General features: G+C 55.1%; 1 protein-coding gene and 1 long non-coding RNA gene across 4 annotated transcripts; one reads left to right on the top strand and one right to left on the bottom strand.

Annotated features, from left to right (window-relative positions):
* Positions 1 to 596: 596 nt before the first annotated feature.
* Positions 597 to 2,149, bottom strand: LOC150019041 (uncharacterized). The gene is made up of 3 exons (XR_016509028.1): positions 1,769 to 2,149; positions 966 to 1,071; positions 597 to 859 (listed from the first exon to the last, which is right to left on the bottom strand). It is a non-coding gene; the product is annotated as an uncharacterized LOC150019041 (long non-coding RNA).
* Positions 1,722 to 26,915, top strand: BCL9L (BCL9 like). Of its 3 annotated transcripts, XM_090266051.1 has the most exons (10): positions 1,722 to 1,821; positions 16,811 to 16,912; positions 18,125 to 18,510; positions 18,607 to 18,648; positions 19,060 to 19,179; positions 21,920 to 22,124; positions 22,295 to 22,379; positions 22,478 to 24,773; positions 25,113 to 25,397; positions 25,762 to 26,915. In XM_090266051.1, the coding sequence occupies exons 2-10, from the start codon at positions 16,887 to 16,889 to the stop codon at positions 26,853 to 26,855; spliced, it is 4,539 nt and encodes a 1,512-aa protein (XP_090122177.1). In that variant the 5' UTR covers positions 1,722 to 1,821; positions 16,811 to 16,886; the 3' UTR covers positions 26,856 to 26,915. The 3 variants fall into 3 exon arrangements, with proteins under 3 accessions (XP_090122177.1, XP_090122179.1, XP_090122178.1); XM_090266053.1 differs by lacking the exon at positions 16,811 to 16,912; XM_090266052.1 differs by lacking the exon at positions 18,607 to 18,648.

Raw genomic sequence — 26,915 nt, 5'->3', positions numbered from 1 at the left:
ATGCTTGTTACTTGCTGGTATTAATTCTGGGTGGGTGGGGGACAGTGGGATACAGGGAAAGTGCCTTGGGATAAGGAGACTCAAATTCTAGTCCTGGGCTTACTGTTTTCTAGCTGTGAAACCTGGAGTGAGTCCTTCACTAGTTCAAACTTCAGTTTCTTCACCAGTGTAGTGGGGCCATAACATCTTTCTCTTGGGTTTTAAACATTGAAATAATATATGTGAAATGCTTTACTATTTATTTGAGAGAGGGGGAAGGAGGGAGAAAGAGAGGGAGAGAAACATCGATCAGATCGGTTGCCTCTTGCATAGCTCTCAACTGGGGACCTAGCTCACAACCCAGGCATGTGCCCTGACTGGGAATCAAACTGGCGACCCTTTGGTTTGTAGGCTGTAACCCACCGAGCCACACCAGCCAGAGCTATATGTGAAATACTTTTAAAAATGTGCTTTACAATTTCTTTTTCGTTGCATCTACTCTCATACTGGTGTGTGTGTGTGTGTGTGTGTGTGTGTGTGTGTAGCAGTATGAGGTTAGGAGAGGGATTTTCTGAGAAGACAAAGATCACACTTTCACATTTTCTTATCGTCTATTTTGTACTGAGAATTGAGGAAAAAATTCAAATTCAGTCTATGTCCTCAAGAACTTCATAGTCTGCTAGGAAAGAGAGAGGAATAAAGGAGATGCATAATGAATGTGTTTGGGTACAATAAAGAGGGGACCCAGTAGTGTGTGTGTTGAGGGCTGAGGGAGTCCAGGGATCCTGCTCCTTCCAATCGGTGTAGATAAGAGGGTAGGGTAGGTTGCCAAACTTCTCCCTAGGGTGGGATGTTGTTGGCACATCTCTTCCTCAGTCCTCTGGAATCGGGAGGAAAGAAGGGTAGAAGCTCCCCCGCTCCCCGCGGCCCCCCGCCCCCCAGTCCCGGACCAATCTGCTTCCCCGCTAGCCCGCGCGGCGCCTTACCAAGTCAGACCACTGGGAGGCTGGCGGAGCCGGGTTGGGCGAGGAGGCAAGAGAGATGGGGGAGCTCTTATTTTGACAGGGGCCTCTCCGGGCTCTGGTATGAAGGCTGAAGGAGGCAGCCAGAGAGCCCCAATGCTTATTCAGGCTAGGGAGAGGAGCCGAGTGGAGGAGCAAGCGAGGCTCCGGCAGCGCAGGGGAGCCCGGCGAGGCGGCGGCGCGCGGTGGAGCCAGTGGCCTGACATGCCCCGGACTCGGGGCCGCTGCACCACCACCTCCGCTGCCCGGAGCCAGCCGGCCGGACGCCCGCACGCCTGGGTCCCTCCGCGCCACGCCACCCGGGGGCTGGGACCCAGACCCTCGGCGACTAACCAACAATAAACGCCCAGACAACCCCCACCCCGCCCTGCACTCGCTGTCCCCGTCAGCCTCGGGGAAAGTGAAAGGAGGAAGCGAAGGAAGGAAGGAAGGAAGGAAGGAAGGAAGGAAGGAAGGAAGGAAGGAAGGAAGGAAGGAAGGAAGGATCAGTAGCTTGAGCCTTGAGGTTCGGGGCCGAGACCCCAGCCCCGAGCTCAGGGCTGGACGGGTGTGCGAGCTCTTCCGCTGCTGCCCGGCGTCCACAACCATGCTCCGCGATTGGGAGGCAGGAACCTAGGCGCTCAGAGACCCCCGGATACCCTTTCCCGGGCCGGGCTGGTATAGAGATCAAGGCGTCCAGGATCTAAAGATTACCTCCTGCCCCCCCCCCCCGCCCCGCACCTCCAAGTGGCGAGCAGGAGGACCCCAATCCACCCACCGACCCTGACCTGGTCATGGCGTCCAGCTCCGGCCTGGCGTGAGGACCCCCGACCCACAAGAGGTGAGGGGTGGGCTGGGGCTGAGGGTAAAAGCCATGCCAAGCTAGCAGAGGAGCGAAGAGGGAGATTCAGTTCGAATTGGGGAGGGGGAACACAGTCTGACTGTCTCTTGCCCTCTGGCACGCGCCCCGGAGCTGTGTAAGGGGTGGGGGGTACCCCCAGGGTTAGTGGAGGTTACTCTTGGGCCCCCAATCAGGTAGGCAGCCCCAGAGCACTGTGGGGAGGGCTTAGGGGCAGCCGGGGGACCCTGCCACCCTAGCGCAAAGAACAAGGCCGGCCTTGGGCCAGCTGGAGCAGCAGCCCTGCCCTGGGGGCTTCTGGGAGATGTAGTCCCCCTCCCAGGCTTACCAACCCTTTGAGTCCCAGCACCCCTCCCTTCCTGATGGGAGCCTCCAGAAGAAGGTGCATTGAGATTGGGGTTTGCTGAGGTCGCCCTCTATCCCCAAGCACTGCCTAGGAGCAGCAGGGATTGTGACTGGAGGAGTCTCCCCAGCCAAGGATTCTTAGTGGTGGGGGGTTGGGAGTGGGTGAGGTAGTCACACAGTTCCTTGGAGGTATCTGTGCACTACTAAGGGGAAGTGGCCCCTGCCTTGGTCCAAAGGAATGTGAGGAAGAAGAGCAGTGAGGCTTAGGGCTTCTTGCTTGGCTGAGATAAGTTCTATCCCAGGGCTGCTGGAATTTGGTTTAAGGAGGCACTGAGGTCTACTCTTCTCTTCTTGAGTGGTGAGAAGGAGTGTTCCTCACAGTCTGGGAATCGGGAGTATGTCTCATTGGAACAGTAAAGCCAGGATCAGCTTCTGTCTTGTCTGTCTGTCCAATTTCCTTCCTTCCGGGTTTTTCTGACACCTCTTTCTCCCTGCTCGTTCTGTCTGCTGCTTGGGGTGTATGTCTGTGTCTGTTTCTGCGGCAGGGAGAGACCTCTGGTGAAGGAAGGAAAAGTGTTGCCTTGGGAGAGGTGAGCTAGGCATGTGATTGTGCTCTGGGAAAGAGCTTACGTAGGAAAACTGTCTTTTCACTATCTGCTGTAATCCTCCTGATGTTTCTAGGCAGCTTTTCAAATGAGACTTCCAAGGTGGGTGGGCTTCCACTCCCCTTCTCCCTCCTGCTCAGCCTTTCCAAGGAGCCGCCCCTTCTTCTGGGACAGGGCTATGTGGATCCTTGGCTGCGTTCAGTGGGGCAGGACCATGATTTCATGGCCCCAGGTGAAGAACATGTCTTTCTGGTGTCAGCTCTGGAGTGCCTGCTGATTGAAGCCTCAGGACAGGGTGAGGATGACAAGGAAGTTGAGGGGTAGGGAGAGTCTATGCCAGGAAGGAAGATGCTGCCTCCCACAGGTGATTAGACTCCTTAGCCTTAAAGAAGAACTGGGCCTGAAGGCCAGCCTTCTGACTACTTCCCTCTAGAGGTTCTCTGCTTACCAGTGTTGCTCCTAATTGGGATGACAGGGGGATTAATGTTGGATAGTCTGTTTGTGAGGGCTAGAATACCTATAATCTTGGATCCAGAGTAACTCTTGTGCTTGGGGTAGCAGGAGATAGATTCTGGAGGTCCATATGGAGACTTAAAATGAGGCTCTAATTACTGGGGTTGATGGTCAAAGTGGGAAGAGATTACAGAGTCCTGGAGAAGGATCGGGGGTCCACAAAAGTGTGGGACTAGCACAACAGTGGGAATGTGGGACCTAGTGAACTTGCTTATTGAATCTGTGTTGGGCACTCATGACTTTGGGTAGTTCTTGCCTCCCAAGTTCTGGGTACCTGGGTTAAGAAGGAGCCCTGGGCTGGGCGCTCAATTTTCATTAACAGATAGGGGTAGCACTCTGGGCAGAGGCTTACTGGGTGGTAATGTCCACTCAGTAAGGGCTGGAATGCCTGGCACCTGCTTTAGATTTAAAGGAGATGCCTGCAAAGAAGGGTTGCCTCCCTGTGGGGGGCGTGGCCAGGATGGAGCTCCATGGACCCCAGGCGTGGGGTGCAAGGAAAAGACTAGGGTTGCAGGCAGCAGCAGCATTAGCAGGATTGAGGGAGCCAGAAGTCACCTAGTTTTGCATCCCCTCCAGGAAGTAAGTCTAAGACAGGAGCTGGGAGCACCCCCATACTAACTCTGGCACCATGGGCTAAATTCTGCCCCAGTGCCTGGGGGGGATAGTAGGGAGGTGGGGCAGCAGTGGAGAGCCAGGATGTTGAGTGTCTAGTCTTCCCAGGACCAAAAGAGGCCTGAAAGGAGGTGGGGGGCACTCTGGGGTTCTTATTGCCCTGATGCCATATTTACTCTTCCTGGGGCTTCTTGGTTCATCATAGCGAGGTTCCCCAAGAGCCTGGGCACCCAAAGGTGATGGGGAAATAGCATCCCTTCCTTGTATCAGGAGATTTGGCTACTGGCCAGGTGCTGACCTGTGGGGAGGATGCAGAAGGGGATGGCAGCGTGGGAAAGTGGGCAACTGTGGGAGTGAACTGGCTACAGGCTGGGTGCCTTGGGCAGGGAGCCTCTGCCAGGCCTGCTCTCCCTGGGGTGGGGCTGTTCCAGGGACTGGCTCAACCTGTTGAGTGCCTGGCTGCTCTAGCTTGACATCTGTGCCCCTGCTTGTCAGCCCTGCCAGCTGCCCACCTACAGCCACACTCTGGGGCCAGCCCCAGAGACCTGGGGAAAGAAGGCTCTGCCTGGCCAGGGGCCAGGATGGGGCTGGTAGAGGCTCACCCAGAGAGTGCTGGACTTTCCCTGATCCTGTCCTGTAACTATTAGAGCTGGAGCTAAAGCAGCCAAGTAGCTAGGAGCTGAGGGGCCAGGGAAGGCCACAGGACTAGAGCCCCTGAGGTGCTGCATGTCACTTGAATGAGTAGCCCTGAAGACAGCAGCCTAGAGGTACTGCCTGGAATTTCCTCTGCTGGGTGCTAGGGCTGGGCCTCCAGATCTGTACACCCAGATTGGCCTGAACTCCCCTCTCTGGGAGAGAGCTGCCTACTTTCTTTGAAGATCGGGGGAAGGGTAGTAAGGGTACACTGCTATCCTGGGAGAAGAAGGGTGACTTCTTATGTGTGGGGGTATGTTGCACTGCCTCAGTCTCCCAAAGTCTCCCCTTATGAAGAGGAGGGAAGCCGTGGATTCTCAGGTAGCAGTGTGGAAGATCCCTGACCCCCGCAGGCCCTTGTTGCCCCCATCCCTACCCACTTTAACCCCTTAGCATTAGGTGCAACTTGGGGCTCTGCTAGGTGGTGGGGATGGGGTTTCAAGGTTCCAGTCTGTAAGAGAGAGGGGGTTACTACCATGGCCTATGAGTAGGGGTAGGGGCACAGGACAGTTTCTCTTTCCTCTCAGTCCTGAGAGGAAGAGAAACCTTTCCTGCTTTCTTTTCCAGTCAGTGGTAAAAGCAGAAGCCTCTTCTTCTTTGCTTCCTTTCCATGCCAGACCCTCCCTGCTTGGTCTAGGGTGCCTTCCTTTCCTAACTTTGGTGCCTTTTCTAGTCCCCTTTCCTCAGGGGCAGGGTCTGTCCAACCTCCTCCTCCAATGGGCTGGTTGGTGGCTCTGCACTGGCCTGCCTTCCCCTCCCCACTTCTCCCCCTTCCCTGAACTTGGAATGGCCCTGAATCCAGCATTTCAAAACCAGGATTGTTTTGAAATCCCTGAGCACTTCTCCACCCCCTCTGACTCCTCTCCTCCCCACTAGCCAAGAACTTAGTCCTCTAACCTGACTTCATGCTGTGCAGTGCCAGGGTGTGTGTGTGTGAGCTTGTGTGCTAGCACATGGTCACATGTGTATTACTGTGTGTGTGTGTGTGTCCTGGTGTGGGTGTGTCTTCTTTCTGTCTGTCAGTAGTTCTGTGTACTGGCCCATGTCTTTTGTTTCTGAGCTTTCCTTGGCCTACTCTATGAGTATGACAGCCTCTGTGGTCTTGAGCCATTCTTGGGGAGTTCAGGGTTATTTTTAGGAGATATCTTGGATGTGTGTCTTTGTCTTTGGGAATTGTGACTGTGTATCTCTCAACTGCACATGTCTGGGAATATCTCTTGGAGTGTGCATGCCTGGGGTTGTGTCTCTCTGATGGGTGTATGTGCATGTGTGTGCACATGCATACAGTCTGCTTCTGGTACCACCTCTCTCCTCCTCCCTGGGAACATGTTTGTGGTGTGTAGTCACATGTCTCCTCGAAGCTGCCTGGGACATGGAGTCCTCTGTTCTTTAACAGGGAGCTTTCCTGGAGTAGGGCCAAGCCTTCTGGCACTTTTGTGGTCCTTGGAGAGAAAGTGGTATAGTGAGGAGACTTTGGGATAAAGTGTCCCCAGGGCTGGGTTGTCTTCCTCTGTCCCTCATGGACACCCAGCACCTTGAGGGATCCCAACACAACCACTCCACCCTCTTCTTGTCCTGAAGATACAGTGGTGGATATTATAGGGAGGCCCAGTGCTCTAAAGGAAAGGGCTGGGGAAAGGAAGTTAACGGTCCATACCTGAGGTCACTTGCTGCTTTGAGGACAAGGAACAGCCAGCCGCATCAGACTTGGGAGCTTGTTGGCTAATTTAAGATTCAGAAAATTGACTTCTCTACCTAGGGGCAGAGAGCAAAACAAGACTAGACACTCTTATTTCCTGCCTCAGAAGAGGACAGAAGGGTCTGAAGTCCTGAGGGGATAATGTGTCAACCTAGAAGTGTGAAGTGTTTGGGGTGGGGCCAGCTGCCATTGTAGTAGATCCTGGGAACTTCTTCTTCATCTTCTTCCTCTTCCTCTTCTTTCTCTTCTTCCTACTCCGTCATTGATTTTTAGAGAGAGGAAGATGGAGCAGGTGAGAGAGAGAGACAGAGAAATAGGAAGAACAACATGTATTTGTTGTTCCAGTTATTTGTGCATTCATTGGTTGATTCTTCTGTGTCCTGATCAGGGATTTAACCCACAACCTTGGTGTATTGGGACGATGCTCTAACCAACTGAGCTACCTGGCCAGGGCCTGGGAAATTCTTGATGCTTAGTCTTATTCCTTCCATTCGCAGTTAAACAGCGTTCAACAGGAGAGCAGGTTGCCAGGTGGGTTTTTCTTTTTGTTTGTTTCTTTTGTCATGCCAAGGGTATTGATGATAGCAGAGTTATGTCTGCATGGGATATGGGCACTGAAACCCCTAATACCTCACTATGACTCAATTTGCCATCCTGGGATCTCAGGCTATAATTGAATGCTTTCCTATAGAAACATTTGTAGCAAATCAGTGAGGAAGAAGAGGACTGGGGCAGGGACTGTTTTAAAGAGTCAAGGGCTTGTGGAGACATTAGCAGGCAGTGGGCAGAAGGTAAGCTGTCCTCTTTATGTATTTTGCATGTTCCTTTATTGCTGCCCCCTCCATGGCCTCTGGTCCCAGGATGAAGTGGGAGGGAGGGGCAGAGGCACAGGTTGGTACAGTGCTCAGTGACCCAGCATGGGGAGGGCCTTGGCAAGGAATTTTCAGTTTATTTCTCAATCTCTGTCTCTGAGACACGCACACACACGTCACTGCAGACACCTTCAGGAGATGAGCCCAGAAAAATCACCCACGGGTAGGGCAGGGCAGTCCCATTTGGGGCCATGTGAAACCAGCCTTGTTCTGGCAGATGCCCTGCACTTGCCCTAGAACTTGAAGTTGAGCCCAGTGAAGGTCTTCTCCCCAACTCCCCCATCCCGTGCCTGGGAGCAACACAGGCTAGAGAGGGTTAAGTCTGGTTGGCAGGGACACCCACTCCCCTCCTGCCAGAGAGAGAGAGAGAGAGAGAGAGAGAGAGAGAGAGAGAGAGAGAGAGAGAGGTGGTTAGCAGCTTGCTCTAGTTGGCCTCTCTCCCAGAATTCTTTGGAAAAGAACTCCCCTTTGACCCCCAGTACAAACTGAGCCCAGCCACCAGCCTCCTGCCTGCCTTTGGGAGCTTCACCCAGCCCCCTCCTACTGAACTGCTATGCCTGATTCTCTCACCCCAGGCCCTCGCAGCCAGGTCTGGTCCCCAGGACTTTGCCTCTTCAGGGGATAAAGGGTGTAGCAAAGGAGACCACACAGGGACATAGGACCTACACTATTCTTTTCCCTGACATAAGATAACCCTGGGGGTGGCTGGTGCTGAACCTGGGGTTCTCAGGCCTACATATCCACGCCTTCCCTCAGGTCCTCCAGCCAGGTTGTGGGAGTTCTCTGTCTGCTCTCTCAGTGGGGCTGAACTCTGAGGGAGTGCTAAGGCATCTTCCTGAGCCTTCTCTCTCCTGCTTTCAGGATGGGGTGGGGGGAGAAGTGTGGTGGGAGAGCTGGTTGGTCCTGGCTCCCAGCTAATCCACTGAAGACCTGGAGGGAGCGGGTGTCTCAGTAGCTGAGAGACTTCCAGGAGCTGCAGGCCATGTGTATGTGTGTACATGTGTGTGTTTACATGTGGTATATGTGTTGGGATGGGACGGGGGTTATGGGAGAAGGAGGGACATAGATTGCTGGCCTAGGGCTTCTAGCTGTGACCCTCTCTCCACAGGGAGCCCCAATTCCAGGCCACACCATTGAACCTGAGCCCAGATATACATTATCCCTGAGGGGAGAGGTCCTCTGCTGTTGTGTGGCCCTTTCCCCCTGCAGCCTCCTTGCTAATCTCTGTCTGCCATGGCCTCCTGCTTGGCTTTTTGTCTTGGGTGCTTTCCTCCTGGCTTTCTGCCCCCACTGCTAACAGCCTGGCAACCTGGACTGCAACCTGGTAGGGAGTCAGAGCTAGACCAGCGCAGAAAGAGTTAAAGCAGCCACTCTAGGGAGAAAGTCCCCACCCTCTTGTTCACTGGATACTCTCTTCAGGTGGGAGGTGAGAGGTCCAGTCCAATCACCCCTGGAGGGCAAGGTTCAATTTCCTGGTCATCCCAAGCCCTTCTCCTTGTTGCTGGCTTTGGCCCTAGCTGGCTGTTCAAAGCCAGGGTGGCTACCCAGCCACTGTAATGTGGTTTCTGCCTTGGCCCCTAGAGACACAAGGCTCTTTCCCTACTGCCACCCCCCTCTTTTCTTCTCTCCCTCCCTCCCCTCCTTCCTTACTTAGCAACAACTCCCTGAAATCATAACAAACACGCCTGTAAGATCCTGATCTGACTAGGGAAAGCTGGAGAAAGCTGTAGACCAGGAGACACTTCTAAACTGTCCTCAGGAGGGAGGGGCTTCTTATCCCCCCATCCTTGCTGCTGGAGCACACTGCCCTTTAGGGACTTGGAGGAAGTGTTTCTTGCTTCTAGCTCAGGCAATGAGAAAAGTGGGGAGCAGTGACAAGTGTGGCTGAGCAGGTTTGGGGGCAGGGTTTGGACTGCACCCCTCTTGACCTTTGACCCTCACCTACAGCATAGGAGGGGCAGCAGACTGCTTTCCTGACTTTGGGCCTCTCTCAGCTGGGGCCCTGTGCTGTTGTCACGGTAACTTGCCATGATTCCTTTCTTGATACTTAGGGATCAGGATCATAATGCATTGAGAGTAGTTGGAATGGGGGCAGCCCAAGAAATTTGCTCTTAGAACACTTGTGGGGCTGGGCACCTGTGTTGAGGGAGTGTGGAGTGATGTCCTCTCTTTGATCTTTTCCCTGGGCAGGAGGAACTGGCCTCTCTAGCTAGCACCTGGTTCACATCAGGCATGGAGGGACTGGAATGAGTGAGTGAGATGCCCATTCTTTCATCATAGCACAGAGGGCTGATACTAGGGTGAATTTGTATTGTGAAATTGTTAAGAACCCAATTGCTGGAGTGTCTGGGTTCAAATCCTGACTCTTCTAACTCTGGATGGTGTACCCTAAGCAAGTTACTTAACTTTTCCATGCCTTACCTGTAAAGTGGGGTCAGGGCACATACAAGAAGCAACCAATGAGTGCATAAATAAGTGGAACAACAAATCGATGTCTCTCTCTTCCCTTCTCTCCTTTTAAAATCAATAAAATAAGTAAAAGTTCTTTTGCACAGAGTTGTTCTGAAGGTTAACTTAGATAATGCATGTGAAGCATTCAGGACAGCTTGATGTTTTAGAGTAAATGCTCAATAAATGTTAGAGATCACCCTCATTATTAGTCATAGCTCTTCACAGGGACTCTTGACCCTCCCAGGGGATTTAGCAGGGGAAGAAATGAGGCAGGATGGGGTTGGGAAGAGAACCTTGCCAGCATTTCAGAGTCCTAGATTCTAATACCCTTCCAGACCTACCTTCTTGCTGCCTCAGTCTCCCCATTGTTGGTGCTGACTGACATTAAAATAAAAAAAGCATTTTTTAAATTTATTGATTTTAGAGAGAGAGACATTGATTTTGTTGTTCCACTTACGCATTCATTGGTTGCTTCTTGTATGTGCCCTGATGAGGGATCTAACCCACAACCTTGGGGTATCAGGATGATGCTCTTAACTAACTCCACTACCTGGCTAGGGCTAGAGCTAGCTGGCTGATAAGTTGAGTGCAAGTTTGCCAAATAGCCATAGGCCTGAAGAGGGGTGTGGGGGACTTAGACATATCTTCTTCCCTATCTCCCAGCACTTTTCAGGGCTGAGCCTTCCCTCCCCCAGGCTGTTAGCTTAGATCACCTTCAGCACCCCTCCAACCATCCCATCCCTTGCTGCTCTGTTCTTTCACCATGCTGAACAAAACATTCTGTCCTTAAACAATTTAAATGGTTGCCTCCTCTCTTTCCTGGCTAAGGGCTCAGGGACCTTCTTCTTAGGCTTGCCTCAGTGCTCCGGGTTCCCTGGATTCTCTGTGACCCACCTGGGCATTTTTCCTGAGTGTGGTGAGGCAGTACTCAGACCTGCAACATGTGTGGAAGCCCAGATGGGTATATCTGACACCTACTGCACACAGATGGGCAGGGAGGAGGCACCCTGAAGTCCAGGGGAGGCATCCTGAAGTCTATGGTGTCCAGAGGACACCCCCAGAATCCTTTCCTGGGCTGGATGGGTGAGTGTGGGCTGCCTGGAAAGTCTGCCTCAGCCCTCTGTGCCCTGGAGCAGGGGAGAGTACTGAGTGATGCTGGGTGAGCAGGGTTCCTAAAGGCCCAGGGATGGGACTGGAATGGTGGAGGGGCTGAGTCTTGGGAACTTCTGGGTAAGGATCCTAGGAGTGGGCAGTAGGGATGATACCTACAATGAGGGGAGATCTACAGATAGGTGGTTTGGATCTTCTGGGAAGTAAGTGTCCAAATCCCTGGAGAAAGTTGATCAAAATGTGGCATTAGTGCCTGGGATACCCAGGCTCCTGAGTTTGAGGCCTTGGCTTGGCTAGCAGGTGCCTTCTCTGGCCTTGTACCAAGAAGAGTGGGCTGAAACTCATTACCTCCTTCTGGAATCAGAGGAGGACACCTCCTTTCCATGGGCCCAGGGGTGAGGGCTCAGAGTTGGCTTGAGCCATGCCTTACTGCTAGGCTAACCATTCGATTGCCTGTGCTCAGTCCCTGGAACTTGTTCCTTGGGCAGGCTGGGGCTATTTTGGGGATTGGGCTGGGACTCTGGGGCTGGTTTCAGATGTTCCAATGTGAATAGGAGAAAATGGGAACAGATGGCTGGAGGGTTCCATTCAGTGGGTCCTGCAGAGAGCAGGTTATTTTTAGGACCTTGTTAACCCTTTTGGGGGCTTGGCGGAGCCACCTTGAGAAGCACCTCTAGTTGAGAAGAGAACAGGTCTTCCCCTTGGACTCTTGATTACCAGAACTGCATGTCCCAGTTGCTCTTTCCCTCTTAGGTCCTCCACTGTTTAAAGAGGTCCATGGCAAGAACATAGGCTCCAGCTTTCTCCCAGCCCAACCCTGCAGAGCCTGCCAAGGGGTCAGGCAGGGAGAGGAGTGCTTGGCATAGGGGATGCAGGACACTGTTGAAGGGAAACCCCCCTTTGCTTGCCTCCTGGGGTTTTGAGACACAGACCTGAGGCTAAGAGAGTAGACAGCTGCTCTCTGGGTCTGAGTGTTTGTCAGTAAACCCAGGGATGCCCAGGGGAGTGCTAGCCAAGGGAACTTGGCCTCTGTGAGGAGTGTAGAGGAAGAGCCAAGTTTTTGTACTCAGTACCATGAATATGATGCCCACGAGCCCTTGAACACTTCAAGGACAAATATCTGAACAATGCCCACCTTTACCAAATGCCCACATATTTGGATGCCATTCAGGGAGTAAACAAGGGGACATCATGGCCAGAGGTGGTCTGTTAGATAGTCTTACTAGCAGTATTTCACTCTATGAATTTATCCTCGTTTTACAGAAGAGGAAACTGGGGCTCAAAGGACCGAAGAGGTAGAGAAGATCCTGTAGCTCAGCAAGGGCAGCATGTGACTGGCACCGTCTGCCTGTCTATAAACCCAGTTCTCATTCCACTGCATCACTCATGCTGCCTTCCAGTGTCCCAACCCTTGGACACCTGGCACTGGACCACCTCAGGGAGCAGGTTTATGGAATGAGTGTGCGAAATGAGGCCTGGGGGCAGGCAACCCTGCCTGTCACTGCTCTCACAATCCCCTAAAGCCCTTCTTGCTTGAGGGTGCCAGGACTGACACCAGCAACCCCACTTGGCCTTCCTGTCTTCCCTGCAGGAGGATCACAGGCATACAACCGGTCTTGTCAGCCCCTACCCCTACCCTATCCTGGCCCACATGCCCCTGCCTCCTGTAGGGTCATGGCAATCCGGATGTCAATGTAGATGGAGCTTGAGGGCCCTCCAGGTAGTGCTGGTGCCAAGAGTTTGGGACAGGCAGGCAAGGCGAGGGGGTTGGGAGGATGTCTCTGCCACTGTTAGTACCTGGGGGAGAGAGCAAAGTAGCGGCAGGCAGTCTTGGGTGAGGTCCCGCCTGTGGTATAGGTTGGCTGTGCCAGCAGTCTGCCTACACTCCACTCCTCCCACAATGGCTCCATTGTTCCTGGCCGCCAGGCAGTTTGGAGGAGGTGGTGCCTAGGCCACCTCTACCCCCCACCCCCCAAACAGGGGCCAGATTAACCCCTTGGAGGCCAGAGGCTACGTGAGGGCCCACACATTTCCATGCCCATTCCTCTCTTCTCAGAATACAGGCTTGGGAAGTCGCACTCTACCTTCCTGTATCCAGCAACAGGGCATCCCCAGGGATTGGGGTCTCCCACAGGGTAGGGAATAGCATTGAGACCCTCTCCCACCTCCACTGTGGTGCAGATGCCAGGGGGAAGGAAGTGCCAGTGGGGTGGCAGGCAGAGACCAGATATATTTGAGCTGGTGGGGCTAATTCCAGCCACCACGGCCTGCCCTACTGGCTCCTGAGCTCCTTTCCTTCCTGTGAAACCAGAGCTGGGTTGGGCCTAGCTCAGGATTTCGGTGGATTTAAAGAGGCAGTACCATCCCTGACAGCTTGGCTTCCTTTCCCCCTCCCCAGGTAGGTCTGGGGCAGATAGAGGACTGGACTGCTTCTCACTCTTCCCTTACCCCGGGCTAACCGCTGGCCCTTGCCCCTGTTGGGGTATCAGGCTTTTGGCACTCCTCTCTCCCAGAGCTTTGGGCGGGTGGGGTGGGCGGGGGTAGGCTGTGGTTTCCTGTGCTGGCTGTTTGTGCCTGGCCCATAGTGCCCGCTGCCTGCCTGGGCTTCCTGCCCTGTCTTGGTTCATTGTGCCCGTCTTCTGCCTCTCCCTGCTGGGGGAGGGAGCAGTCATAGATTGGGCAGCAGACTTTGGGGGCACCTCACTGCCAGGACATGACTGTTTCCCCAGGCCTGGCCACACGCAGTGGTTGAAGGAGCCAAATGAAGTGACCTCAGGCTTGTCTAGGCAATGTTACTTGTCTCTGCAACCTCCAGAAGGTACAGGAAGGTACAATGGGCACCAGAATGGGCAGAATCCCCTGTCGAAACACCTTGTTCAAAGACCCCAAACTAGAAAGGTCTGAGACCAGGAGTTTCCATGTCCTTTCAGGGCTGGGGTAGCCTGACATAACCCTGGAGCTACAGGTGGGGTCAGGCTGGAAAGTCCCAGACAAAAATGGTTGATCTGCATGATCTCTTTAGGCAGGAGGTGGGGGAAGTGAGGAACCTGGACAAGGGGAAGCCTGCCACTCCCCAAACCTGGAAGTTCTCACATAGAGGGTCCCAGAGCAATACCTTGGTCCTTGAGCAGATTGCCTGCTGGGCTGTGAATCCTTGACCTCCCCACCCAGCTGCGTCACAACCTCAGGAAGAGGAAGTGACCTGGGTAGTAGAGAAGAACTTAGAGGGACCAAGGAGTCCTCATATCCCAGAGAAAGAGGACTTAGGACCTTGTTGTCTTGGGGGCTGCATCTCCCTGAATCAGGGGCCAGGGGTCCCATCCCTGTTGCTCCCAGCAGAGCCCTGTCCTTTCAGCCATCATAGGGGTCCTAGCAATCCATTTCCTCTCTAGAGGTATCTGCCCACTGAATGGAGAAGCATGGGCCCTTCAAGCAGATTTCTTACCGCCTCTTTTGGGTGGTTTTGAGCTAGGCAATGAGACCGGTGGGCTAGCCAGAGGACCAAATAGGCTCCCAAGGTGGGGGTAGCTGGAAATAGGTAGGTCGAATTCCCTCTGCCCTCTACCACCCCGTGTTGTACAAGGAGGGCAAAATATTTCAAGCCCTTTGTCTCATCTGCCTCCTGGGCTCTGTTCTGATGGGTATGCTCCTGGCCTTTCACTTAGGAGACTGGCGCCAACTCCCTGCTTGTGAACACTTGTCTCCACTCCCTACCCTAGCCCCTGAGAGGTAACCGCAGCAGTGTGTTGTGAGTCCCATCCCTTTCCCTTTTACCCATCTTAGGGGCTCCTGGCCTAGGGTTAGGAAGCCCCCTTAAGTCAGTGTTTATTTAGAAACTGCATCCACCAGGAACCAGCCCTCCTGCCTGTCATTCCTAAGGCATTCTAGGTCTTTTCTGGGACTGTGTGTAAGGAGGAGGGGTCTCTGGAAGTTGGGATGGCTCCTGAGGGATAAAGGTAGGGGGTGGGGGGTGAGATGGGAACTCTGCTTGTCCTGTGGCTAGGTAGGAGCAAGGGGGTAGTGTTCTCGAGGAGAGTGCAACTCTGGGATTCTTCTGGGGCAGAGCCTTGGCCTACTTGGGACACTGGAGAAGACTAATTTTCTAACAGCCCCTTCCCAAATTATTACGGTCCCAATATTTAAAGCTGTAAACATAGGAATTAGTGGTGTTCCTTGCCCTGCCTCCCAAAGAGGGCTGGGCCCAGTGGCTGGCATGTGGGAAGCCCACCTATCTGATGCAGGCTCAGATGAGCAGTCATGACACACAGTGGGGACGCTGTGGTGTTTGGGAAACACCATGGAAACAAGGGCTTGGTGTTGTCACTTATTGGCTATTTCCTTTTCCTAGACCTCAGTTTCCTTGTGTGGAAATGGGCATAATAAAACTACCTACCTCCCAGTAGGCGGTAAGTAGTAAGGATCAGTGAGGATGGGAGCCTGAGACCCTTGTCAGCCACAGGCCTGCTCTTTAGCCCAGTGCGGACTCCATCTTTTTCCTGCCTCTGCCCTAAACTGAGGTGATGAAGGAGATGGGGGCTGGCAGTGGGCTGCTTCCCAGCCAGGCCCTGGACTTTGAAACCTTCCCCTGAAGCACCTCCCTTCCCAGAGACAGAGCTGGAGCCCAGAAGGCCAATATGCCCCAGGAGTAAGTTATGGTTAGACTCGCAGGATCATAGGCCGGGGCCCCTCAGCCAGAGGGCCCAGCGCAGGCTGCCGCAGCTGGGCAGGGAGCCGCAGCATTCTGCACCGGTGTCTGGCAGGGCCTGTCACCTGTACCAAGCTTGGGCCCAAGGCTTCTTCCCTCCCCTCCCCCACCCAGTACCAGAATCGGCTGGGGGCGGGGGAACGGGCAGGGCAGGGCAGGGGGGCAGTAGGGTGAGGCTTCTGTTTGTTTGTGATGTAGCTATGGCCCTGTGTTGTTTTTTCTCTGTGACTACCAGGTTCAATTTTCTAGGGCTCTCTCGTGGCCGGACTCAGTCTTTTCATCTGTTCAATGAGCAGGCGAGAGCGCTCGGTCTCTGCCTTCTGGCAGCCTCGGTGGCCACGGGCTTGCTCTCTCGGCGGCCGCTCCTTGGGCCGGCGCCTCCCGCGTCCTCCTGCACACCTCTGTGAGGGGGCTGGCGTGGGTGCGCCTCCAGCTTCCTGGGCTCCGTGCGTGTCTTTGTCTCCCGGTCCACGTGTGAGCTGTGAGTGTGTGTGAGGCAGAGTTCGGGTGCTGCTGGCTTTCGGAGCTTGTGCCTCGCGGCACCCCGCGCGAAGCCAAACCTGGGCGCTGTTGGCGGCGCTCGGGCCCTTGTAGCCCTGGGCCGTGTGTCCACCCCTACTGCTTGTGCGGGGCCCCGCGGGGCGATGCAGTCCTGTCCACCTCCCACTCCATCGCCTGTTGGCTCGCTGGCTGTCTCACTCGCTCTGCCTTTCTGCTCTCGCTCTGCCGAAGGGGGTGGGGTGGGGTGCAGGGGCGGGGGGAGGGGAGGCTCCTGCATTCTTGCGGTTGGGGAGGAATCTGAGCCAGCTTTACTGGCCTCCAGAAGAGCCCAGCTGCAGCCCGGGGGCCCCGCCAGGCCTCTCGCTGCCCGCCCGGGCCTGCTGGGATGGGCATGGGCTAGGCTCTGAGTGGAGGGCGGAGCAGGGCCCTCATCCCGATTTCACCCCCCGCCAGGGGCGCCCTGGGTAGGGCGCTACGCTGGCAGTGGGTGGAGGCCGTGCGGGGTTCCCCACCCAGGGTGTGGGGCGTGCCCTGGGAGAGCAAGTCCCGCAGGGTGCCAGAAAAGACCTCAGGGCCGCCACACGTGGGTGCCCTGGCAACCTATCTTCTTAGTGCATTCTGCTTCTGCCGCGGCGGCGGCCGGGCCTTCCTGGAGACTGCAAGCTCCCTGTGGGTAACGTGTGGGAGGGATGGGACAGGACTAGCCTCTAGGACTGAAACCCCACCTAGCAGTCATTTCTTTCCATCCCAACCCTAACCTATCCAGTTCCCTAGTTTCAGGGCTGGTGGGTCCTCCCTCTTACCCTCCCTTTCTTACACCCCCTCCCCAAGTCACAAGTTTTCTCTTTGGGGCTTGTTGCTGCAGTCCGTGCTCCAGTACCGAGTACCTGGCTGGGCCCTGGGCACGCACAGGGGCCGTAGCCCCACTGTGTGTGGGAGCCATGAGGATCCTGGCTAACAAGACAAGGTGTGTGGGTGTCACGGAGGGTGGGATATGTGGAGTGTGGGGAAGGGAAGGGCCCAGTAGTGCCCGGGCTGAGCTGTGCTGGCTTGAAGAGTGAGCCTCCCTGGGCACCTAGCTTCCAGGCCACCAGTGGGCTCAAGTGGGGTCAGAATGGGAAGGCCTGCCCTGAGGCAGGAGCCCACCGCCTTAGTGTTTGGGAGCAGGGAACAGAGGGAAATGGCAACCAGCTATGCCTGCTGTTTAGTCCCTTCCAACCCGTTCCTCTTAAAAACAGTTTGAGTAGGACCCCCACCCCCCACTCCACTGTCAGGTCCAATGGCGCCCTCTGGCTTCAGTCTAGCTGGGAGGGAGGGGCAATGCCTGCCTTCCTCCCCTTCCCCAGGAGGAGCCTGCAGACAGGGCCAGGCGGCAGCAGCAGGACAGCAGAGCTGAAATAAATCTGAGCTGGTGTGGAATGAGGGGGGATAAATATCCTCTCCCAGTGATGTGATCTTTCCAGCGGCTATTAATAGGTCTCCCGGGAAGGGGAGGTGGTGGGGGGAGCCAGCTGGATCTTAAAGGGCCCACAGTTTAGGCTGCCGGAATCCTTGGCTTTAGGCTGCTCTCCAGTCTGCTCCACACACCACTCCCCTTCCCCTTTCTTCCTGCTTCTGCCTGCCTGCCAGGCCTACCAGCCAGCTCTCTTCAGGCTTTCCCCTTCCTGCTCTGGGGAGCTGTCTGGACCAGTGGGTACCACTCAGTTGTGCTTTTTCCCACTTCCCCAGGGGAATGGGATTGAGGCATGAACAGTGACTGTCAGGTCCTGTGCCCCTTTCTGCTAGTGTTGGGACACATGGAAGTTGAGGTTTGGGACCTTGGAAGGAATCTGAAGACAGAAACCCTAGGTCAGGTGCTAGTGTGTTGGGTAGTGGTGCCCTGGAGGCTTGTAGCCTGATGGATGCCAGGGGTGTGGGTGGATTATGCTAAGGAAAGCCTCTAGTTTTCATATGAATTATGGGGACTTGAGGGTGGAGGGGGTTGCCCCATCTTCACTCTCCAAGGTGACTGGCATCAACTTTTGTCTGAGGAGCAATGGAAGGAGGTAGGGAATAAGCTGGTAGTTTTAAAATGCCACTCACACCTACCATTAGGTGAGGCAGGATGGGGCAGTTAAAATCCAGGCATGCTAAACCCCTATCAAGATTAACTTCTCATGTCTCTCTTACCTTCTCCCAGGTTACCCCACCCCAGGAGGAGAGAAGCTCCAGGGAGCCCGCCACTGTCCCCCCGCGGCCACTGCCCCCCTGCCCCATCTAAGCCAATGCACCCAGAAAATAAGTTGACCAATCATGGCAAGACAGGGAATGGTGGGGTCCAATCCCAGCACCAGAATGTGAACCAAGGACCCACCTGCAACCTGGGCTCCAAGGGTGTGGGGGCGGGAAACCATGGGGCCAAGGCCAACCAGATCTCACCTAGCAACTCAAATCTGAAGAACACCCAGGCAGGGGTGCCCCCTTTCAGTTCTCTAAAGGGCAAAGTGAAGAGGGAGCGGAGTGTATCTGTGGACTCTGGAGAACAGCGAGAGACTGGGACTCCATCTCTGGATTCAGAGGCCAAAGGTACTCTATTTCCTGTTCCACAGTTCAAGGCCCAGAGTTGCTGGGAGACCATCTTACTGTCCCCCTTGCCTAATCCTCATCCCCTGCTTCCCTTAGGTTCCACCCATGATGGGGCCACACACAGTGATGGGGTTTCTGGTCAGTCTTCTTCCTCTCCTACTTTCCCACCAGAACCCTCAAAGGGGAAGAGGGAGGTGCTCTGGGATGAGAAGCAGACCTACACATCCCAAGAACCTCCTAGTATCTGGGTTGGTGGGAGCTGCTGAACAGCCACTGGACTGCAAGAGTAGCAGCGGTGTCTCCCCTCCCTCCCCCCAGCCCTAATTAGAACCAGTTGTGCTTTGTGCTGGGTGGGGGAGGGGAGACAGGCAGTTGGGCTGTAGAGAGAAATCAGAAACAAATGGTGGTGTGGGGGCCAAGGGATGGCTAAGTGCCCACCATAGCCTGGGCATTGCCCTGGGATATCTAGGTGAATGGGCCTGGGTGTGAGAGGACAGGGCCTTTGGGCATTCACTCTGACCCCTGCCTCTCACTGTCCTGCCTGGGCAGAGGTGGCACCCCGGAGCAAGCGGCGTTGTGTGCTGGAGCGGAAGCAGCCATACAGCGGGGACGAATGGTGCTCTGGACCAGACAGCGAGGAGGATGACAAGCCCATTGGGGCCACCCACAGTGAGTGCCCATCATGCCATGGTGCTGTTCCCCGTGGTGCCCCTGGAGGATGGCTGCCCTAAGGGAGCCTTTCTCTCTTCACCTAGGGCTTTAGAGAGAGGGCTGAGCCTGGGGAAGAAGCAAGGCTCTGGAGCTTATGCTTCTCTCTAATCCCACCTCTCAGGCTCTGTTGCTCCCTGCACTGTGACAGCTCTGACCCTGCTTTCCAGGTGGCCAGAGGCCGCCTCTTCCTAAGGACTAAAAAGGCGTGGGGTGAACCTCGAGTGGTTTTGTCACTAGTACCTCCTTCCATGAATTCCTGGCCTATGCTGCCACCTACTGGTCAGTGGAGGGAGGGCTGCAAGAGTCCAGCATCACTTGGCGTGAGACAATTGGCTCTGTTGTGCAGTCTTGCTAACTAAGCCTGGGTGTGAGCTGACACACTGGCTGTGTCTCTCGAACACTTCACTAACCTCTAATTGACTCCTAGCAAGTTCCCAAAATACATTGCTAGGACAAAGTGTGGGCATGGGTGGATGATCACTCCTCTCATTCTTTCAGGGGTCAGCATGTATTTGGGACTTGCACAAGTGATGAGGGGGGAGAACCAGACACAACCCTCCCCTTGGGACACCCATACAAATTTTTTTTGGTGCTTTCCCTCAAGGCTTACATCTGTTTGGGAGGTAGGATGAGACAGATTAATGAATAAGAAACCAGCCAGAGAATGTGAAATTGTAGACTTGTTGAAGGCAAGGACTTAGAAAGAAGAAAGAAAGAAAAAAAGCTTGCTACCTTACCACTCTGTGATATTCAGTCCTTACAAAAGCTCTGTGAGGTAGGTGTTACTATGATGCCTATTGCAGAGGAGGAAACACACTCAGTAGGTGCTTGTGGAATGAGTGGACTGTGCCTATGGAGGTGGTACATGGTTCAAGACCTGAATGAAGCCTCTGCAGCTGGCTGGGATTTTAAAGGTCATCTGGTCCCAGGGCTCTCCAAAGGATCTGACTGGCAGTTCATGATCCCCTGGCTGAACCCTTCACTGATAGATGGGGGTGGTCACTGCCTCCAAAGACACTCCCCCCCATTCACCATTGCAGAAACATTGAAAGACACTGGGAAGTACAAATACAGTATTGCTAATATCCCATACCAAGGCAACCACTATTACTGTTCTAGTTTTACTGCCATTAGATTCTCAAAGAGTTCTTTTTTTTTTATTTTTTAAAAGATTTTTTAAAATTTATTTTTAGAGAGAAAGGAAGGGAAGGAGAAAGAGAGAGAGAGAGAGAACCATCTTTATTGGTTGCCTCTCTAATGCCCTCAATCAGGGACTGGCGACCTCTCAGTTCATAGGCCAGCGCTCAGTCGAGTGAGCCACACCAGCCAGGGCTCAAAGAGTTCTTAATGTGGGGCAGTATAATGTAGAAGTTAATAGCACAGGCTCTTCAACCAGATCACCTTGGTTTATATCCTAGGTTTTCACTAATTATTTGTATAAATTAGGGAAAGAGCCTCGTTTTCTTCATCTATAAAAATATTTACCTCATAGCGTCGGTATGAGGAGTAAATGAGTTAATACATGTACCACACTTAGAACAGTATTTATTTTTAGTATTCTTATTATTGTAATAGAATTTCCCTATTGAAATGAAACCTGCCTTCTTGCCTATAACTTGTAATCAGGAGTCCTTGTTCTGTGTACTGAGTATGTATCTTCTTCCCCAGGGTGGTCTTCACACATTGAGGTTGGCTCTCAAATTTTCCCCACTCCAAACTTTTGGCTTTTCTCTTCTTTATAAAATTGGAGGGACAGAGTCCAGAGCAAGGTCCCTATGAGTTAGGACTATCAAAGAAGGTTTATTCAGGGAGAGGAACTCAGTACTGGTCTTGTGGGAAGATGGCTGCTGTTCTGGCTCGAGGAGGCAACTTCAGGCATTTTGCCTGGTATGAACTGAAAGTGCTGTCACTGCCCATCTGCAGGCCAGACATTTTGTCTTCTTCTCCCTGGCATGGGAATGGGTCCACCCATTCACCTAGACTGATTAATGACCAATTGTAGATTTTTTCTAGGCTTGGACTTAGAGTCACATTTGTGACTGTGGAACCAACTCTGTTTTCCCAATGATTTTTTAAATTTGTGATTTTATTTATGAACTTGTTAGAAAAATAGATTTCTTTGACCTGCCCCCTATGCAGGGCAGTAGTTAGTGTTTCCATTTTATAGATAAAGGAATTGAGGCTTAGAGGAGCAAAGTGTCTTGTTCATAAGGTCGCAGAGTCAGTAAGTGGTGGGCTGGCTTGAAGAACCATTAATTGTTTGAATTATCAATTTGTGCGATCTCTTTGCCTTCTTCCTTCACCTGGTCAGTGTGCATACACACAGGCAAACTGTAGCATGATGGGGCAGAGCAGGTCTAAGAGCAGGCTTTGCAGACTCTGTGGGGAGTCACATTCATAGTTATCCATCAGAATGCCAGTCGCATGGTAACCTGTTCATAAGGGCCACACTTCTACTCCACAAGGTCCCCACAATTTCCGTCCTGGCCAAAGACGTGTCTAGCACAAGTAAGAGTGGAAACCAGGCTAGTGAAAACACCAGATTGTGGCAACAAATGACCCTGTGGGCATCAGCTGTAAAGCAGAGAGCCTCTGTCCTTGGGCACCTCTGGGATGGGGTGAAGGGGGTACCAGCTGGTTCTCCTTTCTAAATCTGGGCTGCTTAGCCTCTTACCATCTTTCCTTTTCTTTTATGCAGATTGTAATGTAGCAGATCCAGCCATGGCGGCCCCACAGCTGGGTCCTGGCCAAGCCACCCAACTTCCCCTCAGTGAGAGCAGTGCACCAGGGCCCCCGCATGGGCCCCCACCGGGCCTTCGACCTGATGCCCCAGGGGGCGGAGGTGTCCCTGGAAAGCCTGCCTCACAGTTTGTGTATGTCTTCACCACACACCTGGCCAACACGTAAGTGCCTCAGGGCAGTCCAAGTTTGCTCTCTTTACCTAGCACCCCTAAGCCTGGGGTTATGAGTGAGCACCTACAGGGGGCCAGGGTTGGGTTGGGTTAGGTTGGGTGAAGACAAGGGCTCCCTCCTGCCTATCTCTCTCAGCTGTTTGTGCCTGACTCCTGTGCAGGGCTGCCGAGGCGGTACTGCAGGGCCGGGCCGACTCCATCCTTGCCTACCACCAGCAGAATGTGCCCCGGGCCAAGCTTGACCAGGTGAGTTTGGTGCCTGGTCCAGGTATGGCGCCTCTTAATTGAGAGATTGGCTGGTGTGTCCCCTTACTGTCTCATGCTCTCCCTTTGTCCTCTTGCAGGCCTCCAAAGTGCTGCCCACCCCAGAACCGCTACCCTTGAACACATCATCAGCAGGCACACCACAGTCCCAGCCACCTCCACTGCCACCACCACCACCTCCAGCCCCTGGCAGTGCCCCCCCTGCTCTGCCTTCTGAGGGACCTCCTGAGGACACCAATCAGGAAATGACACCCAACTCAGTGGGAGCTGCCAGCACGGGCGGTGGGACTGGGGGTACCCACCCTAACACCCCTACAGCTGCTACCAACAACAATCCTCTGCCTCCTGGAGGAGACCCCAGCAGTGCCCCTGGCCCTGCCCTACTAGGGGAGGCCGCCCCCACAGGAAATGGGCAGCGGAGCCTGGTGGGCTCAGAGGGCCTATCCAAGGAGCAGCTGGAGCATCGGGAGCGTTCCCTCCAGACACTTCGAGACATTGAGCGACTGTTGCTCCGCAGCGGGGAGACTGAGCCTTTCCTCAAGGGGCCCCCGGGAGGAGCAGGTGAGGGAGGACCACCAGCACAAGCCCCTCTTGCCCCCCAGCAGCCACCCACGGCCCCTCCCAGTGGGCTGAAGAAGTATGAGGAGCCCTTGCAGTCCATGATTTCTCAGACACAGAGCCTAGGGGGCCCCCCGCTGGAGCATGAAGTGCCTGGGCACCCCCCGGGCGGGGATATGGGGCAGCAGATGAACATGATGATGCAGAGGCTGGGCCAGGACAGCCTGACGCCAGAGCAGGTGGCCTGGCGTAAGCTGCAGGAAGAGTACTATGAGGAGAAGCGGCGGAAGGAGGAGCAGATTGGGCTGCATGGGGGCCGGCCTCTGCAGGACATGATGGGCATGGGGGCCATGATGGTGAGGGGGCCACCGCCTCCCTACCACAGCAAGCCTGGGGATCAGTGGCCACCTGGAATGGGCACACAACTGCGGGGGCCCATGGATATCCAAGATCCCATGCAGCTCCGGGGTGGACCTCCCTTCCCTGGTCCCCGTTTCCCAGGCAACCAGTTGCAGCGGGTGCCTGGGTTTGGGGGCATGCAGGGCATGCCCATGGAGGTGCCTATGAATGCCATGCAGAGGCCTGTGAGGCCGGGTATGGGCTGGGCCGAAGACTTACCCCCGATGGGGGTGCCCAGCAATTTTACCCAGAACCCCATGCCCTACCCAGGTGGGCAGAGTGAAGCAGAACGATTCATGACCCCTCGGGTTCGTGAGGAGCTGCTGCGGCACCAGCTGCTGGAGAAGCGGTCACTGGGCATTCAGCGCCCTGTGGGCATGGCCAGTGGTGGTGGCATGGGGCAGGGAGTGGAGATGGAGCGGATGATGCAGGTGCACAGGCAGATGGATCCAGCCATGTTCCCTGGGCAAATGGCTGGTGGTGAGGGACTGGCAGGCACTCCCATGGGCATGGAGTTTGGTGGAGGCCGGGGCCTTCTGAGCCCCACCATGGGGCAGTCTGGGCTGAGGGAGGTGGACACACCCTTAGGACCAGGCAACCTCAACATGAACATGAATGTGAACATGAACATGAACATGAACCTGAATGTACAGATGACCCCGCAGCAGCAGATGCTGATGTCGCAGAAGATGCGGGGCCCTGGGGACATGATGGGGCCTCAGGGCCTCAGTCCTGAGGACATGGCCCGAGTACGGGCTCAGAACAGCAGTGGCATGGTAGGCGGTCCGCAGAAGATGCTGATGCCCTCTCAGTTTCCCAACCAGGGCCAGCAGGGGTTCTCTGGGGGCCAAGGACCCTACCAAACCCTGCCACAGGATATGGGCAATACCCAGGATATGTTCAGCCCTGACCAGAATTCAATGCCCATGGGCAATGTGGCGACCACCCGGCTTAGCCACATGCCTCTGCCCCCTGCATCCAATCCTCCTCCAGGGTCTGTGCATTCAGCCCCAAACCGGGGGCTGGGCAGACGGCCTTCGGACCTCACCATCAGTATTAATCAGATGGGCTCGCCAGGCATGGGGCATCTGAAGTCGCCCACACTTAGCCAGGTGCATTCACCCCTGGTCACCTCACCCACTGCCAACCTGAAGTCACCCCAGACTCCCTCACAGATGGTGCCCTTGCCTTCCGCCAATCCGCCAGGACCTCTCAAGTCGCCCCAGGTCCTCAGCTCCTCTCTCAGTGTCCGTTCGCCCACTGGCTCTCCCAGCAGGCTCAAGTCTCCCTCCATGGCGGTGCCTTCTCCAGGCTGGGTTGCCTCCCCCAAGACAGCCATACCCAGCCCTGGGGTCCCTCAGAACAAGCAGCCGCCTCTCAACATGAATTCTTCCACCACCCTGGGCAACATGGAACAGGGTGAGTCAGCTCAGCTGAGCAAATGAACACTGGACGCTGGTACTGGGAGTCTCCCAGGCCAATGGCTCTGCTTGAAGGGCAGGTGTTGGCAACTGGGTGAGGGCTTTCACAGGGGCACTTGTTAATCTCCCAGGCATTTAGAGAGGGTCACACTTGGGATCTCCTCATTGCTTGGGGCCCTGCAGCTGCAGGAACTGTTTGGAGAAGGGGGGACTGTAGTGATAACAGTGCGGGGCTCTGTTCAGTGGGGTGTCTGAATCAAGGTGTGCCCAATATGAACAGCCAGATTCATTTCCCCTCCCCAGTCACCCCCTGATCTTTGTCTCCCCGCTTCTATAGGTGCCCTCCCGCCTAGCGGTCCCCGGAGCAGCTCCTCAGCGCCTCCCGCCAACCCTCCCAGCGGCCTCATGAACCCCAGCCTGCCATTCACTTCCTCCCCAGATCCCACACCTTCCCAGAACCCTCTGTCATTGATGATGTCCCAGATGTCCAAGTATGCCATGCCCAGCTCCACCCCGCTCTACCACAATGCCATCAAGACCATCGCCACCTCAGATGATGAGCTGCTGCCCGATCGGCCCCTGCTACCCCCGCCACCACCACCACCGCAGGGCTCTGGGCCAGGTGCGAGGACAGGAAGAGGGCCACAGGGAGAAGAGTTGATCCGGGTACTGGGGGTGGGGAGAGTGGGCATGCTGGCTTTCAGGTGCTTCCAGAGGGCCCTGGGAGTTGGGGTGCAATGTCCTGGAATTACAGTTCCCACTTGCATAGTCATTTAGTGAAACCAAACCCAGGGCACTTGAGCAGTCTTTCTAGCATCCCCACAGTGTCCATGGCAAACTGGGCCAGAAATTGGGTCTCTTGGCTTCTAACCTAAATGCCTCAAGTCCTTTTTCTTGCAACCAGGGCAGACCAATGGTGAAAGTCCTCACCCCTGGTACCAGCTGGATGCACATAGTTCCTCATCCCCTTTTTTCTTTCCCTACAGGGATCAGCAATAACCAGTCCAACCAGATGCACCTGAACTCAGCTGCTGCCCAAAGTCCCATGGGCATGAACCTGCCAGGCCAGCAGCCCCTGTCTCATGATCCCCCACCTACCATGTTGCCCTCCCCCACCCCTCTGGGTTCCAACATTCCACTGCACCCCAATGCTCAGGGGACAGGGGGAACCCCTCAAAACTCAATGATGATGGCTCCAGGGGGCCCAGACTCCCTGAATGCCTCCTGTGGCCCTGTGCCCAGCTCCTCCCAGATGATGTCCTTCCCACCTCGGCTGCAGCAGCCCCATGGTGCCATGGTGCCTGGTGGGGGGGCAGGAGGGGGGCCTGGCCTGCAGCAGCACTACCCTTCAGGCATGCCCCTACCCCCAGAGGACCTGCCCAGCCAGCCACCTGGCCCCATGCCCCCCCAGCAGCACCTGATCGGCAAAGCCATGGCTGGGCGTATGGGCGAAGCATACCCACCGGGCGTGCTCCCTGGGGTGGCATCAGTGCTGAATGATCCCGAGCTGAGCGAGGTGATCCGGCCCACCCCGACGGGGATCCCTGAATTCGACTTGTCAAGGATCATTCCCTCTGAGAAGCCAAGCAGCACCCTCCAGTACTTCCCCAAGAGCGAGAACCAGCCCCCCAAGGCCCAGCCCCCAAATCTGCATCTCATGAACTTGCAGAACATGATGGCAGAACAAACGCCCTCACGGGCCCCTAACCTCCCAGGCCAGCAGAGCATCCCGCGGGGGCTCAACATGTCCATGTGCCACCCTGGACAAATGTCCTTGCTGGGCAGGACAGGTGTGCCCCCACAGCAAGGCATGGTGCCCCATGGCCTGCACCAGGGGGTCATGTCCCCTACACAAGGCCTCATGACCCAGCAGAATTTCATGCTGATGAAGCAGCGGGGCGTGAGCGGCGAGGTCTACAGCCAGCCCCCCCACATGCTCTCCCCACAGGGCTCCCTCATGGGCCCCCCACCCCAACAGAACCTCATGGTGTCCCACCCTTTGCGGCAGCGCAGTGTGTCTCTGGACAGCCAGATGGGCTACCTCCCTGCACCGGGCAGCATGGCCAACCTGCCCTTCTAGCAGTCCCTTTATGGGGCTGGAGCTGGGGCAATATTGCAAATATGGATAACCTGAAAAATA

The sequence above is a fragment of the Furipterus horrens genome, unplaced genomic scaffold (genome assembly GCF_987537825.1).
Source record: "Furipterus horrens unplaced genomic scaffold, mFurHor1.1.pri manual_scaffold_2, whole genome shotgun sequence".
Taxonomy (NCBI): domain Eukaryota; kingdom Metazoa; phylum Chordata; class Mammalia; order Chiroptera; family Furipteridae; genus Furipterus; species Furipterus horrens.
This window is presented reverse-complemented; position numbering and strand designations above follow the sequence as displayed.

Bases quoted from the DNA above. Each gene is read 5' to 3' on its own strand.
- BCL9L (XM_090266051.1), top strand. From the start codon at position 16,887: ATGAGGATCCTGGCTAACAAGACAAG. The intron at 19,180-21,919 runs GTGAGTGCCCAT...TCTTTTATGCAG, and splicing joins GCCCATTGGGGCCACCCACA to ATTGTAATGTAGCAGATCCA. The intron at 24,774-25,112 runs GTGAGTCAGCTC...CCGCTTCTATAG, and splicing joins CCTGGGCAACATGGAACAGG to GTGCCCTCCCGCCTAGCGGT.